The sequence below is a fragment of the Mizuhopecten yessoensis genome, unplaced genomic scaffold, assembly GCF_002113885.1.
Source record: "Mizuhopecten yessoensis strain PY_sf001 unplaced genomic scaffold, ASM211388v2 scaffold715987, whole genome shotgun sequence".
Lineage (NCBI taxonomy): Eukaryota > Metazoa > Mollusca > Bivalvia > Pectinida > Pectinidae > Mizuhopecten > Mizuhopecten yessoensis.
The window spans coordinates 47,494-63,276 of NW_018479891.1; the positions used below are offsets into that span (position 1 = coordinate 47,494).

The window sequence follows — 15,783 nt, forward strand, 5'->3', positions numbered from 1 at the left end:
GTTCTAATATGCATACGTGTACATCACGTTTGATCTAGATAGTCCAAAGCTGCTTCCGTTGCCAATCCTCAGAACTGGAGACCGTACTTATCAGGTGTCAGGCCGTCAGTGTTCACTTCACTTCTCACTAGCAGGAAAATGGAAACTCCTCGTTATAAATTGCCTAAATAGCGACGAATATTTTCTAATTGTTTCCTTGTTACTATAGACTAGCTCAATCGTGCTGATTAGCTTACACGTGTCCTAATAAGGATTAGACAATTAGGTGTTCACGAGCAGGACCTCTATCATATTACCGCACACATCATCGTCTCCCCTCGATCGATGAAACGGATTTGCGTTGTCGATTAGAAAGATTACCGTGCCTTATGAACGACTTCTTTTTCCTTTTTGACGCCTGATTAAAGATTTATTCTGATAATTACAAATTCGCAGCCTTTTCCCGAAGGCTATGACTTGCAATCACCGGCTAATGAGAAGGGTTAAGGCTTTCCTCCGTCAACATATAGCTGTCTGATCCGCCATGATAGGGAGCTGTATGTGTGCTCTGATCTACAATTTAACCATTAGAATGGCAAGCATGCGTGAACAAATGCATGTATCCGAAAGTTGTGTCACTAGAATTCCGATTAGAAAACAAATTGGTTGTTTATCTGTATAATAATTTATAGTTTAAGAAAAAAAATATAAAGTTCAAAAGTAGAAATGAGCATTTTCTCTTTCAAAGATACTACGTGGTAATAATAAGTATTGAAACTGGCTGTCGAACGCACCAACGCCAGTTCTCTTCCAAACCTTTAAGTTTCTAAAGTAGTTGAATTGGTTAATCTGGGAAAAACATTTATATATTTCAAATATAACACACATGCATAACTTTTACCGATCATCAATGAATAAATCATAGTGGAAAATAAAAAAACTGGAAACGTATCATTTGTCCCCAATTTAATGCATCTATTAATTATAATTACGAAGGTCAAGGTTAAATGTGGACATCAATACATACTTAAAAGTAAAGAAGGCATATAGCATACAAATATATTCTTTTGTCCACCAGTTTTTCGTCTTGGATGTCGTGATCAACTTTACCCGTCTAAGCGAGGACGACTTGCTCACACAATTACACCGGATATATAAGATGGCGGAGGAGGTGAGCGACGCAGAGCCAGTCGGAATACTTACGGCAGCCTACAGGGATAGGTGGGCTGACGCCAGAATCAAACTTATGCAAGGTATCATATTATGATTTTCCCTAACGTGAGTCATTCTAGGCCATGGCACAGAACGCTAGTTCTACTGATCGTTCTCATCTGTAAATGGTTCATATACATATGATTATGAGATTATGTGATTATATTATTGTATTTTATATAAACATATATTGCAATAGGGTTAATAGAATTTTTTATTGAAAATGAAGATTGTCTCTTTGTTGTCATTATATTTCGAGGAATATGAATGTTAGAGCATGCATGATAACATGTTGTGTCATAGAAGATTGTTCTTGTCAGCACCTCAGAACTCTCAGATACCAAACAGTGTATGAGAATGCCAAGTTTTCATATAGTAATGCGCTCTGGTCCCACACCAGACATCTGTCTGTGAAAATGTGTAATGTCTGGTTTCAGGACCAGAGGAAATTCAGGCTAGATAACCCGATTATCTCTGTGTGTCTCTTCAGATTCTTCAAATCGTGATTCCTTGGACGCCATTGAGAGGAGTATATTTATACTGTGTTTGGACAGCTCCATACCTATTTCTTTCAACCACCAAAATAGTATCGACGAGACAAATCTTAACATCCGGGACGAGGTGTCATTGTTGTACCAGATGCTTCACGGCTTCGGTACAAAACAGAATGGGGCCAACCGCTGGTACGATAAAACTATGCAATTCATCATCTCCCAAGATGGCGCCTGTGGTTTGTGCTATGAACATTCGCCGTCAGAGGGCATTGCTGTTGTTCAATTGATAGAACATCTATTGCGCTATATGTAAGTTGAACTTGTTTTTGAATGGTGGCGTTTTTCCTGTATAAGTAGGACTCTATTGATGTTTTCGAATGCTTCCTTACATGGGGACACTGTACCGATTGCTTATCGCGTTTAAAACTAACGTGCATCTTCTTAAAATTGAAACATACGCAAAAATGTACGTGCCACAAGTACCTGAGTAAATCAAACTTATACTTACATACAAAAGCCTAATGTACTGAACACAAACAACGTGTGAGGTATTGTGACTAATCCTACGAAAATCACTGAAATCAACAAATATCCTGTAAAAACAAAAGGCAACGTAAAATGAAAGCAAGGTCGCTATCCCATAGTTCTTTTGAAAGAAGGTGTAATTATTACTAAGTTTTTTGAGAAAGAGGTCTCTATTCTTATGTTCCTATGCAGAAAGGGGTCGCTATCCCTCAGTTCCTCTAAAGAAAGGGGTCGCTATCCCTATGTTCCTCTGGAGAAAGGGGTCGCTATCCCTATGTTCTTCTGCAGAAAGGGAACGCTATACCTCAGTTCCTCTAAAGAAAGGGGTCGCTATCCCTATGTTCCTTTGCAGAAAGGGATCGCTATCCCTCAGTTTCTCTTAAGAAAGGGGTCGCTATCCCTGAGTTCCTCTGCAGAAACGGATCGCTATCCCTCAGTTTCTCTTAAGAAAGGGGTCGCAATCCCTATGTTCCTCTGCAGAAAGGGATCGCTATCCCTTATTTTCTCTTAAGAAAGGGGTCGCTATCCTTCAGTTCCTCTAAAAAAGGGGTTGCTATCCCTAAGTTCTTCTAAAGAAAGGGGTCGCTATCCCTTAATTTCTCTGAAGAAAGGGGTCGCTATCACTCAGTTCCGCTGAAGAAAGGGATCGCTATCCCTAAGTTCTTAAGTTATGAGTCACCTTCTTCACAAGTGCTTTATTGTCATTGTAAGTTGTTGGTCTAATTTTGATAACACTAATGTATCGTTTTCTTTTGGCTTACACTTAAAATGAACTAGTTGTTAGCTCACCTGGACCATGGTGAGCTTATGCCATACCGCAGCGTCCGTCGTCCGCCGTTCGTCCGTCAACTTTTCCTTTAAACGCTACTAGTCCTGAACGGCCAAGTAGATTTTGACTTAATTTGGTCTGGAGCATCCCAAGGCCAAGATAACTCAATTTTGTATAAATGGTGGGTCTGACCCCCCTGGGGGCCTGAGGGGTTGGGCCCAATAGGGGTAATTTAGCAAATTCTTCAAAATACTTCTTCTGTAGGAATGACAGGATAATGTCCATATTTGAGTGACGGGGAACTTATTTTGTATCAACGGTGGGTCTGACCCCCTGGGGGGCAGAGGGGCGGGGCCCCCAATAGTGGAAACATACAAAATTCTTCAAATGACATGATTATGTCCAAAAGAATAGAATTCATCTTCAATTTTGCTAACATTTCCAGGTGAGCGATACAGGCCCTCTGGGCCTCTTGTTTCTAGATAAATTCATTCGATAATATCTGAGACCCAATATATTATTGCAGAGAAAGCAAATAAAGCATCTAAGAAAAAATATCAAACCATCTTAAAAACGAGTCAGGTTTATTTCACTTTAGAATTATGTCGACGTCAAATGCAGACAGAAAATGAAACCAGGTTCAGAATGTGTTTTTGTTATTTTGGCTTTTGAAGTTATTGTATTGGGTGTCTCTTAATGCTGCCTGAAATGAAGCATGTTTCTGACATTTTCGACTGTACTAGTTGTTAACCAATACACAAACATCAGGGGCGAGCATGGGGATATCATTATTGGTTGTATGTTAACACCCAACACACTTGAAATTATACATTCTTTTTCTCCAAGATTAACCCAGAAACATTCTCTTTTGATAACTCATACTTTTCAAAACTTATTTGTTAGGCATTTCTTTATATGTATGTATACGTTGTGCGCTAAATATTTGAATTATGTACTATCGTCTCAACTGATAATCGTTATATAGGGAGGAAATTCGGATGCAGAAGCTGACTAGGATGCAGTCAATTTGTGAGATCCCCTACCCCCGTAAGCTTAATTGGAAGGTGTCTGAGGAGGTGCACCAGCGGATGGAGGAAGCGACATCCCACATCAACAGGTCAGTACAACGGATCTATCATCAAACAATATATTGTGGGACACGAAAAAAGTTAGCATTGATTCATATAACGGATTTAGATAAATAATTCTTAACATTCCTAAGCATCTGGTTTCTTCTCGTTCAATTATGTTTACTTTTGTTTTGTTCTAGAGTCACCTTTGTCCCCGTTGTCTTTTTGTCTTGTTTACTGGGAGTTTTAAATGTGTCCTTGTGTGTTGACACAATAGCAATCATTTATTTTTTATTTAGCTCATGTGTTCTGTCATTGTGCTATGTTGATCAGCGCTACCATTGACAATTACCAGTCAAGCATTTAAACAGGATATATGTATGCATTTAAAGTAATCGAAGTCGTAAGTAACGTTGTTTGCTTGTTATTTTTTTTTTGTATTTTTTTGTATTTTTTTTTTTTGTATTCTTCGTATCATTTGTTTCAGAATAATTGTTGATTTGGATTTGTTTGTCCTCCGCTTTGAGAGGTTTGGACGGGACTTTCCGAAATCCCAGAATATGAGTCCCGATTCCTTCATCCAGCTGGCCCTTCAGCTGACCTATTATAAGTATGTCTTCATTACCACCTGCTTGAAGTATGTTTTCGTTAGTTCCTACGTTAAAACCCCTGTACGTTTTAATCCAGACCAACAAAAAGATGACCATTAATTGATAAAGCTTGTTCCATGATTATTGTAACATAAAAAATGATTACTTTCATAACCACAAAACCTACCTGTAGTATATGTTAATTAACACCAAGTAGTATGTGTTAATTGACACCTAGTAGTATGTGTTAATTGACACCTAGTAGTATGTGTTAATTGACTCCTAGAAGTATGTGTTAATTGACACCTGGTAGTATGTGTTAATTGACACCTAGTAGTATGTGTTAATTGACACCGAGTAGTATGTGTTAGTTGACACCTAGTAGTATGTGTTAATTGAAACATAGAAGTATGTGTTAATTGACACCTAGAAGTATGTGATAATTGACACCTAGTTGTATGTGTTAATTGACACCTAGTCGTATGTGTTAATTGACACCTAGAAGAATGTGTTAATTGACACCTAGAAGAATGTGTTAATTGACACCTAGAAGAATGTGTTAATTGACACCTAGTAGGATGTGTTAATTGACTCCTAGAAGTATGTGGTAATTGACACCTAGTAGTATGTGTTAATTGACACCTAGTAGTATGTGTTAGTTGACACCTAGTAGTATGTGTTTATTGACACCTAGAAGTATGTGTTAATTGACACCTAGTAGTATGTGTTAATTGACACCTAGTAGTACGCTTTCACTGACACCAACTACAGCTATCAGCTGTCACAGACATTTCGTTTTTACAAAAGACAAGAGATGAGAAATTGTGAAAGCCAATATCCACTTTCCCGTACCACTTTGATAGTTTTAAAATTCACAATACATGTAAATAGTTCAGTTCTCGATAGGGGTATAATAGGAACCACCAAACCAGGCGGCAAATGTTCCGTCTATGTTATAAACGTATGCTTACCACTTGTCTGTACAAGAAATATGTATTGTTAGTTTTGTTCACAAATTTTCTTTTAAGCGTTCAAACACAACCCCTATTTCTAAACAGAAGTAACGTATATTAATACAGATAATACCTTTTTTTTCAATTTCAACTTAAGGCAGTTTCGCAGCACATGTCTTTATACAAGAATACATTCCGTGTTATATAAGGACTATTCATCCTACGATAATTAATATGCATTGCAATCTATGAAACTGAGTGCGATATTTGACAACAATTGTCAACAATCTCGCAATTTGCAAGCATTCCGAAATATGAGACTATTTTCTGTGTAATAAATATGATATAGCGCCTTGCTTCTGAAATTGATTTTCAAGGCAGGGCGGCGAAGAACAACTATACATATGGTATTCCAACAATGCTAGTTATACACATAATGTACAGTGTATATCTATAACTTATATGTCCTGTCTGCACTGGAACATAACTTTCATTTTAACGATAGTCGTATCTAGGGTTTCACCGCGTCGTCCATGTGATCGAGACTCGCGCAAAGTCGAAGTACCTCTTCAATCAGGAATCCACAAGATACAGAAAGTAGCGTACCTAGATCACCGACGCTTTTTCTGACAGCTTATGTAACACCGTATACATGTAGGCTTCTCGTGACCCCCTTCGATCTCAATGTCTGGGAGCCGTCCTGGCTTCCCAACTGTCACCACCAATACTCTATCTCATCCGCCATCTGACAAGATAGATATACGCCTTACGATGTTTTACTAAACTCTTGTTAGTTTTGATGCGCTAACCTGTTTCTGCTATTTCTATTGGGTATGATATGTACTTCAATCTAAAAACAAATATTTAAAAAGCAATAACCACAGAATATCGAAGTGTGAACAAAACCATAATTTGAACCTAGAATCGATGAAGCTGTGGTAAAAATAGAGATAATCAAAAGGCAAAATGTACAAAGATACCATTGAAAAAGTACAAGGAAAATAAAACCAGGTGTTTAATCGACGACATTTGTCAAGAAAATTCCTAGTACTGGCACGTACTCAAAACGAGAACCGCTGTTATGAAACCACAGGACATACTACAACTGAGAATGATTAATATTGCCATGGTAAATTTAAACTTCATATTCTACACTTTTCTTAGTAAGACGAAATGATCACTATTGATAAGTATTTCATTAAGTTTTGTTTCTGTCCATCACAGGGTCCACCATCGTCTAGTATCTACATATGAAAGCGCTTCCACACGGAGATTTCGGCTTGGAAGGGTTGATAACATTCGCGCCAACTCACCCCAGGCTTTGGACTGGGTCAAGGCTATGGTCGGAGAAACAGAACTTCCGGTTAGTGTAAACAGCATTGTTCATTCTGCTTTGATAACAAAATTAAACGAAAATGGCGGTAAAAAGTGAGAAATACGACAAAGAGTAATGTACGATTAAGTGTGGATCTGTTATCGAAAACAGTGCAGTAATTTTTATCAAATTTATGGATATCGTTATCATTATTTTTACACAGATATTGAGTAAAGTGATATAGTTTGCTACCGCAGTAGACAATCATTTCTTAATAAGAGATAATTACATTTGTATTATATCTGTTTGATTAGAGATGATTACATTTGTATTATATCTGTTTGATTATAGACAATTACATTTGTATGATATCTGTTTGATAAGAGAGAATTGCATTTGTATTATATCTGTTTGATTAGAGATGATTACATTAGTATTATATTTGTTTGATTAGAGATGATTACATTTATATTATATCTGTTTGATTATAGACAATTACATTTGTATGATATCTGTTTGATAAGAGAGAAATGCATTTGTATTATATCTGTTTGATTAGAGATGATTACATTTGTATTATATTTGTTTGATTATAGACAATTACATTTGTATGATATCTGTTTGATAAGAGAGAATTGCATTTGTATTATATCTGTTTGATTAGAGATGATTACATTAGTATTATATTTGTTTGATTAGAGATGATTACATTTATATTATATCTGTTTGATTATAGACAATTACATTTGTATGATATCTGTTTGATAAGAGATGATTACATTTGTATTATATCTGTTTGATTATAGACAATTACATTTGTATGATATCTGTTTGATAAGAGAGAAATGCATTTGTATTATATCTGTTTGATTAGAGATGATTACATTTGTATTAAATCTGTTTGATTATAGACAAATACATTTGCATTATAACGGTTTGATTAGAGATGATTACATTTGTATTATATCTGTTTGATTAGAGACAATTACATTTGTATGATATATGTTTGATTAGAGACAAATACATTTGTATCATAACGGTTTGATTAAAGATGATTACATTTGTATTAAATCTGTTTGATTATAGACAAATACATTTGTATTATAACGGTTTGATTATAGACAATTACATTTGTATGATATATGTTTGATTAGAGATGATTTCATTTGTATTATATCTGTTTGATTAGAAACAAATGCATTTGTGTTATAACGGTTTGATTAGAGATGATTACATTTGTATTATATCTGTTTGCTTACAGACAATTACATTTGTATTATATCTGTTTGATAAGAGATGATTACATTTGTATTATATCTGTTTTATTGATAAGAGACAATTACTAGAGACGATTACATTTGTATTATATCTGTTAGATTAGGGATAAATACATTTGTATTATATCTGTTTGATTATAGACAATTACATTTGTATGATATCTGTTTGATAAGAGACCAATACATTTGTATTATAACGGTTTGATTAGAGGTGATTACATTTGTATGATATATGTTTGATAAGAGACCAATACATTTGTATTATAACGGTTTGATTAGAGGTGATTACATTTGTATGATATATGTTTGATAAGAGACCAATACATTTGTGTTATAACGGTTTGATTAGAGATGATTACATTTGTATGATTTCTGTTTGATTAGAGATTATTACATTTGTATTATATCTGTTTGATAAGAGAGAATTACATTTGTATTATATCTGTTTGATAAGAGAGAATTACATTTGTATTATATCTGTTTGATAAGAGAGAATTACATTTGTATTATATCTGTTTGATAAGAGATGATTACATTTGTATTATATCTGTTTTATTGATAAGAGACAATTACTAGAGACGATTACATTTGTATTATATCTGTTAGATTAGGGATAAATACATTTGTATTATATCTGTTTGATTATAGATGATCACATTTGTATTATGTCTGGTTGATTAGAGATGATTCCATTTGTATTATATCTGCTTGATTAGAGAGAATTACATTTGTATTATATCTGTTTGATAAGAGATGATTACATTTGTATTATATCTGTTTGATTAGAAACAAATGCATTTGTGTTATAACGGTTTGATTAGAGATGATTACATTTGTATGATTTCTGTTTGATTAGAGATTATTACATTTGTATTATATCTGTTAGATTAGGGATAAATACATTTGTATTATATCTGTTTGATTATAGATGATCACATTTGTATTATGTCTGGTTGATTAGAGATGATTCCATTTGTATTATATCTGCTTGATTAGAGAGAATTACATTTGTATTATATCTGTTTGATAAGAGAGAATTACATTTGTATTATATCTGTTTGATAAGAGATGATTACATTTGTATTATATCTGTTTGATAAGAGATGATTACATTTGTATTATATCTGTTTGCTTACAGACAATTACATTTGTATTATATCTGTTTGATTAGGGATTATTACATTTGTATTATATCTGTTAGATTAGGGATAAATACATTTGTATTATATCTGTTTGATTAGAGTTGATTACATCTGTATTATATCTGTTTGATTAGAGATTATTACATTTGTATGATATCTGTTTGATTAGAAATGATTACATTTGTATTATAACTGTTAGATTATAGACAATTACATTTGTATTATAACGGTTTGATTATAGACAATTACATTTGTATTATATCTGTTTGATTAGAGATGAATACATTTGTATTATAACTGTTAGATTAGAGACAATTACATTTGTATTATAACGGTTTGATTAGATTTGATTACATTTGTATTATATCTGTTTGATTAGAGATGATTACATTTGTATTATATCTGTTTGATTACAGACAATTACATTTGTATTATATCTGTTTGATAAGAGATGATTACATTTGTATTATATCTGTTTGATTAGAGACAATTACATTTGTATTATATCTGTTTGATTAGAGACAATTACATTTGTATTATAACGGTTTGATTAGAGATGATTACATTTGTATTATATCTGTTTGATTAGAGATGATTTCATTTGTATTATATCTGTTTGATTAGAGATGATTACATTTGTATTAAATCTGCTTGATTAGAGATGATTTCATTTGTATTATATCTGTTTGATAAGAGAGAATTACATTTGTATTATATCTGTTTGCTTAGAGACGATTACATTTGTATTATATCTGTTTGATTAGAGATGACTACATTTGTATTATATCTGTTTGATTAGAGACGATTACATATGTATTATATCTGTTTGATTAGAGATGATTTCATTTGTATTATATCTGTTTGATTAGAGTTGATTACATTTGTATTATATCTGTTTGATTAGAGATGTATCTGTATTATAACTGTTTGATTAGAGATGATTACATTTGTATTATATCTGTTTGATAAGAGAGAATTACATTTGTATTATATCTGTTTGATTAGAGATGACTACATTTGTATTATATCTGTTTGATTTGAGACGATTACATATGTATTATATCTGTTTGATTAGAGATGATTACATTTGTATTATATCTGTTTTATTGATGAGAGACAATTACATTTGTACTATATCCGCATATATCTACATGCCGTTTTAGGATTCTGAGATAATAAGGTTGCTGAGAAAGGCTATGGAATGGCAGACGGACATCATGACACAAGTAGGTTGCGATTCACTATCTAAGTTATTTTCTCCATCTAAAACAGCGGATAACCTCTATTATTACTACATTCATAGTTTGTTGTCTAGATTAAGTAGCAAAAATGCATAATATCTCAATTGTATTGCACCAAAATTGATGTGAAAATTAAAATTAGTCACAATAATTCAACCAAATTTTGTAAGAAACAAGTCATGACGTTAATCAGGGATATTGCTTAAACCATTGATGATATTTGCTGCCATACTCTATATGATTTTTTTGCCAAAAGAGATCAGCACTTGAATAAGGTAAACTATTTTTTCTAAGTGGTCTTTGTAAATTAATTAATAAAACTTGGACTTTAAGTATTAAATTTCCTCTTATTCGATACACGCATATGCTGCAAAATGCGTCTGTCTGTCTGTATGCATGTATGTCTGCACATGTTGACAACCGCTCTTTTTTGGTAACAGACTATTCTCGGACACGGCGTAGACATACATTTCCTAGGTCTTAGAGAAATTGCACTGGAGACTGAAAGGGACCTTCCAACCATTCTAAAGGACGAGGTTTTTCAAATATCAAACCACTTCTCTCTGTCTACGAGTCAGGTGAGTTGCGCCTATCTAACGGAAAAAAGAACGTTAGATTATGTTGTTTTGATTTGACTAGGTTGGTTTATTGGCTTGATCATCAAATCTTAATCCCGTACCAGAATCTCTGTGCCGTTCTTGTACTAATATTAAGGATGATATACACGCGTCCTAATCATTTGTGTGCAACTTAGAACTTTAAAATTGCATCTTTGACTATTTTTGGCAAATGATGAGCAATGAGCAATTTAGCAAGTATTTAACTGTGCATAGGAGATCAATCTTCTAATGTATTTTCCCTGTTCCATGTTAAGTCCGTTTTAGTGTGTCATTGTCCAAGTGTTATAATCTGATAGACGGAGTTTGTTTAATAAGAGACACTCCAATATAACGTTCCCTTTTGATATCGACCGTCACCATTAAGAGCTCAAAAATCTATTTCAGCGACATTTTAGTGCCTCTGTAATTACCTAACAATCTTTCCAATCTGAAGTTAAGTATTTTCTTGCGTAATGGCGGTAAAAGATTTGTGAAGATATTGTAAATCAATGCAACACGACAGTCCTGGTGCATTTAAATTCGACAACAAATGCATTTCCTTCCCGTTTCGATAATTATACATAAATTATTATTAAAGTGTTTTAATTCTACACATCGGAAAGACCAATGATTTTCAGGAAGAAACTGTTGCAATCTACTCAGCCGAGCTCGTCAGTGGCTTGCGTGAACTAACACTATCAATTATACTGATGTCTGAAAAGAATGCTTGTGTTAGAGAGCACTTAAGTGCAAACCATTAAAGAGTATTTTGGATATAATTATTAGACACAACATATTTTCTGTTCGAGTTTAACTGATATATTTTGGTTGTGTCAAATAAAGCAACCCCAAGGAATGTTCCAGGAAAATATAACATTCTGTGAATCCGTCTTCCTGAAATTAGCGTTATCTGCATTTTTCATTAAACATAGGGCCAATAACATAACATTTACATCGAAAGATCGCATAGTTCCTCGTTTGTGCATGAAAGCCGAATACAGGTTTTATTATTAACAAAATATTGGATTTTTATGAGTAAAAAAATATGATTTCTGTTTGTAAATATGTTAATGTGTCTGTGTTTAGGTTCCGACGACAATGGACGCCATGATGTGTTACGGACCTGTGGTTCCGGACGGTTACGGTGTGTGTTATAATCCACATCCGGACAACATTGTGGTGTGCGTGACGTCATTTAAAAGTAGCAGTGAAACAAGTTCAGCCTATTTTGCATACACGCTGGAGAGCAGCTTCCTACAAATGCGCGAACTATTGATCAAAGTAACAGAGGAGCAGGCAGTGTTGACCTGTTCAAGGAGTAATAGCATTGAGCGACGAAATGGGGACCTCACAAGGTCAAATAGCAAAAACGGAAGTCCTAGAAGATCAAAACTCGTGCGCCAAAAGCATGCACAGAACACCAATCAAGAGCACCCACAAAACGGATCAAGTAATTGATTTGTTAAGGAAATAAGAAAGAAAAAGAAGTATTTAGAAGCATTAAGTTGTTCAGATTATATGATGTAATTTAGAAAATAATCATAGAAATGTCTAGTATATTAGTGATAACGTTTGTTAGTGGGGAATGTTATAGATGTAACATAATTTGATGATAGGTTGGACCAATTTCACATTAATAAATTATCACAAATCCCTGAAACAAAACAGAAAAAACGAGATTTGAACTGTAAATATAGCGTAATTTAATAGGTTTATATAAATTTATATTTATTTCGACTGAATAAATTAATTCAATATGCTTAGTGTAGCCAGTAGTCACCGTAAACTTACCATTGGGTAAAACAGTGTGTTACTAAATATGGTTCTACATTTAGGTCTAGGTTTAGATCAGAAGTCGTCCTTCAATATAACAGCGATGTAGAAACACTGATTAACGACATTTTCGTCTCGGAGAAGATGTTTATGTGTATAACAACGAACAGTTAATTTGGAATGAATGCAACAAAACCTCTCAAAACATCAAATGTAGAGATGCTGTAGTAAACGTACGCTTTACCGTCTTTAAATGACCTAAGCTGTTAGTAGGACGTTAAACAAAATAAAACCAAACCACATCATATTTTAGCATGATGTTTAAATTGGGCGAGTATCGCGATAGTGTGATTTATTTAATATTTAGTAGAATTTGTTCCAGCATTGTCGGATGAACAAAGAAAATGCTTTGCATGCATGTTTTTAAAATAAGTATGGGTAATGAACAGAAGAAACAATCCAAATTTTATGAAATTCCCATTACTGTTTTAATTATATAAAATTGCCAACCAATAGTTAATTTCCCCTCATCTTTGTTTCATCGTCTGTCCTTCTTTCGCCTTTGTGTATTAAAACGAGTCGTCATACTCGTTATCATCCCTTTACGACAACGTCACAGTTTCGCGAAGAAACGCAGAGATAAAATTAAAAGAATCAGTCACCATTTGATTCTTTTCTCGTAGGTTTTCTTCGTTATCTTCAGTTTTCATTTTTTCATTGGTCGTAATGATATTTACTCAGTGCTTTTAGCATTATATCTATTTATAATTTTACTTTACGAACAAACACCCTAAAATCCTGTGTAAATAATACACTGAATAACCACGAGTAAATCCTTCCAAATTATATTTCACTTGAAGAGTTCAAAAATATAGCTACCAGTTAGTGACGTTAGTACCAAAGAAAATGTGACGTAGACCAATATGACCCTTGCAGTGGTAAAAGAGTTCTTTATTCGGTGGTAGATAGTCAGTATATATCTGTATCCCTCAGTTATGATGTGATCATCCCTTTTCACTATATAGTTGTATGATATCCGCAACAAATTAGTCACGATAAATAAACAGTATAGTGATGCAGTTATGAGAGCGCTAACTTCAGTGTATAGAAGATATCGGAACATGCTCCTCATTGCGGACTTGTATGATGTCTAGTCCAAAACGTTTAGGGGAACTTGATCTGGTTGTAATTGTCATTAGCTTGTCCGAGTGTTTGACTAAGATATGCTGCGTAGAATGCATATAAATTTACACATTAAGTTGTGTGGGTACACTTTTATCTACCAACCTGTAAATGGCTTTAAAGTTTGAAGCAATAGTGTATGGCTAATAATACAGATTTCTAAACATTCTTCATTTTGGAAGATTGACCAGAAAAGAAGCACTGATCCTTAACATTTTGAAACATTGAGTTCTACGAGAATTAATTTACAAACCTGTATCTATGACATATACAGTATTATAAGGATGATAGTAAACTGAAAGTCGGGTTACATTTAATCACATTTTGCATTTGTTTCGTCAAAAAATATCTTATATCTACCATTACGATGTGAAAGAAATAGCCATCAATAAAAAAAAAATTGAGTTGTTTCTCTTTCCACAAATAAAACAACTCCTGAAAATACTTCTGGTACTATTTAGTTATCGAAGATAGCATATTGTTCGAATTGAACACGCTGGAATATAAACTTGGCAGTACATGTATATGTTTCACTACATTATTGCAGATGACATTTCTTATCAAAGATAACAATACCGGTCGACAGTAAAATTGAAGTGAGAGTGTGTATTTAAGCCCTCCACAAAAGAGCCATTCAGTTACAAAAATGTTTGTGTATATGGAACAGGACAATAGAAAACAACCAGAGTCAGAAAGTCAAATATGCTTTTTACACATTTCAAGAATTCAAACAGATTTATGATATTAATACAAACTTTTTGCGATACCAGGGTCTAATTACTGCCATTAGAGAGTATATTATACAACAAGATATGTCAAATGTAGAGGTTAACTATCCATTTTTACCAATTAATATAGAAATGTTTTTGAAAAACAAAAAGGGGATAAGAGATTTTTATAGCTTATTTTGTAAAAATGATACTATTTCAACAGGTAAAAAAAAATGGGATGATATATTTCAATTTGATGATGAAGTTTGGAAAAAAATATATATAATGCCATTTAGAATTACGAAAAATACCAAATTACAGTGGTTCCAGTACAGAATTAATCAGCACATTTTGACAACTAATGCATATTTGTTTAAGGCAGGAATAGTAGATAGCCCTTACTGTGAACTGTGTAAACTAGAAATAGAGACAATAGAGCATGTATTATGGGAATGTGACAAAGTACAAAATCTTTTACAAAATTTTGAGTTCTTATTAGATGCATTGATTATTCCATTTGATTATAATAAACAAACATTTCTTTTTGGTTTTTATAACTATAACGGACTTAATAAAAGTGACAATAGTATTATTTTAATAATAAAACAGTATATATACAAGGCAAGATGTCTTAAAGTGCCTTTATCTATACAAGGAATTAAAAGTTCAATTAAAGAACATTACAGTATTCAAAAATATATTGCAAATAGTAAAGACGAAATATATCTCATTAACTTCCAGAATGAGTGGAAAAAATGGAAAAGGCTTATTGATATTTCCTAGACCTACTTTTTGCCGATTGTTTATATGTTTGATCTAATTTTAATTTATTTGAAAAAAAAGAGACAAAATTTAAACATTCAATGTATTATCTTAATTACTTAGCTACTGACACCTATATATTACCAGACTTCTATCCTTTTAATTGGTCTGTTTAATACTGGTACTTCTC

General features: G+C 33.3%; 1 protein-coding gene across 1 annotated transcript in view; it reads left to right on the forward strand.

Moving 5' to 3' along the window:
• Positions 1-15,410, forward strand: part of LOC110441481 (choline O-acetyltransferase-like) — a 52,299-nt gene extending 36,889 nt beyond the window's left edge. The window contains exons 7-14 of the mRNA XM_021484642.1: positions 1,058-1,232; positions 1,682-1,994; positions 3,965-4,096; positions 4,537-4,659; positions 6,817-6,955; positions 10,490-10,552; positions 11,008-11,145; positions 12,253-15,410. Of these exons, the coding sequence (XP_021340317.1) occupies positions 1,058-1,232; positions 1,682-1,994; positions 3,965-4,096; positions 4,537-4,659; positions 6,817-6,955; positions 10,490-10,552; positions 11,008-11,145; positions 12,253-12,624 (1,455 nt within the window). The 3' untranslated portion in view covers positions 12,625-15,410. The remainder of the gene's footprint in view (positions 1-1,057; positions 1,233-1,681; positions 1,995-3,964; positions 4,097-4,536; positions 4,660-6,816; positions 6,956-10,489; positions 10,553-11,007; positions 11,146-12,252) is intronic.
• The last annotated feature ends 373 nt before the right edge of the window (positions 15,411-15,783 follow it).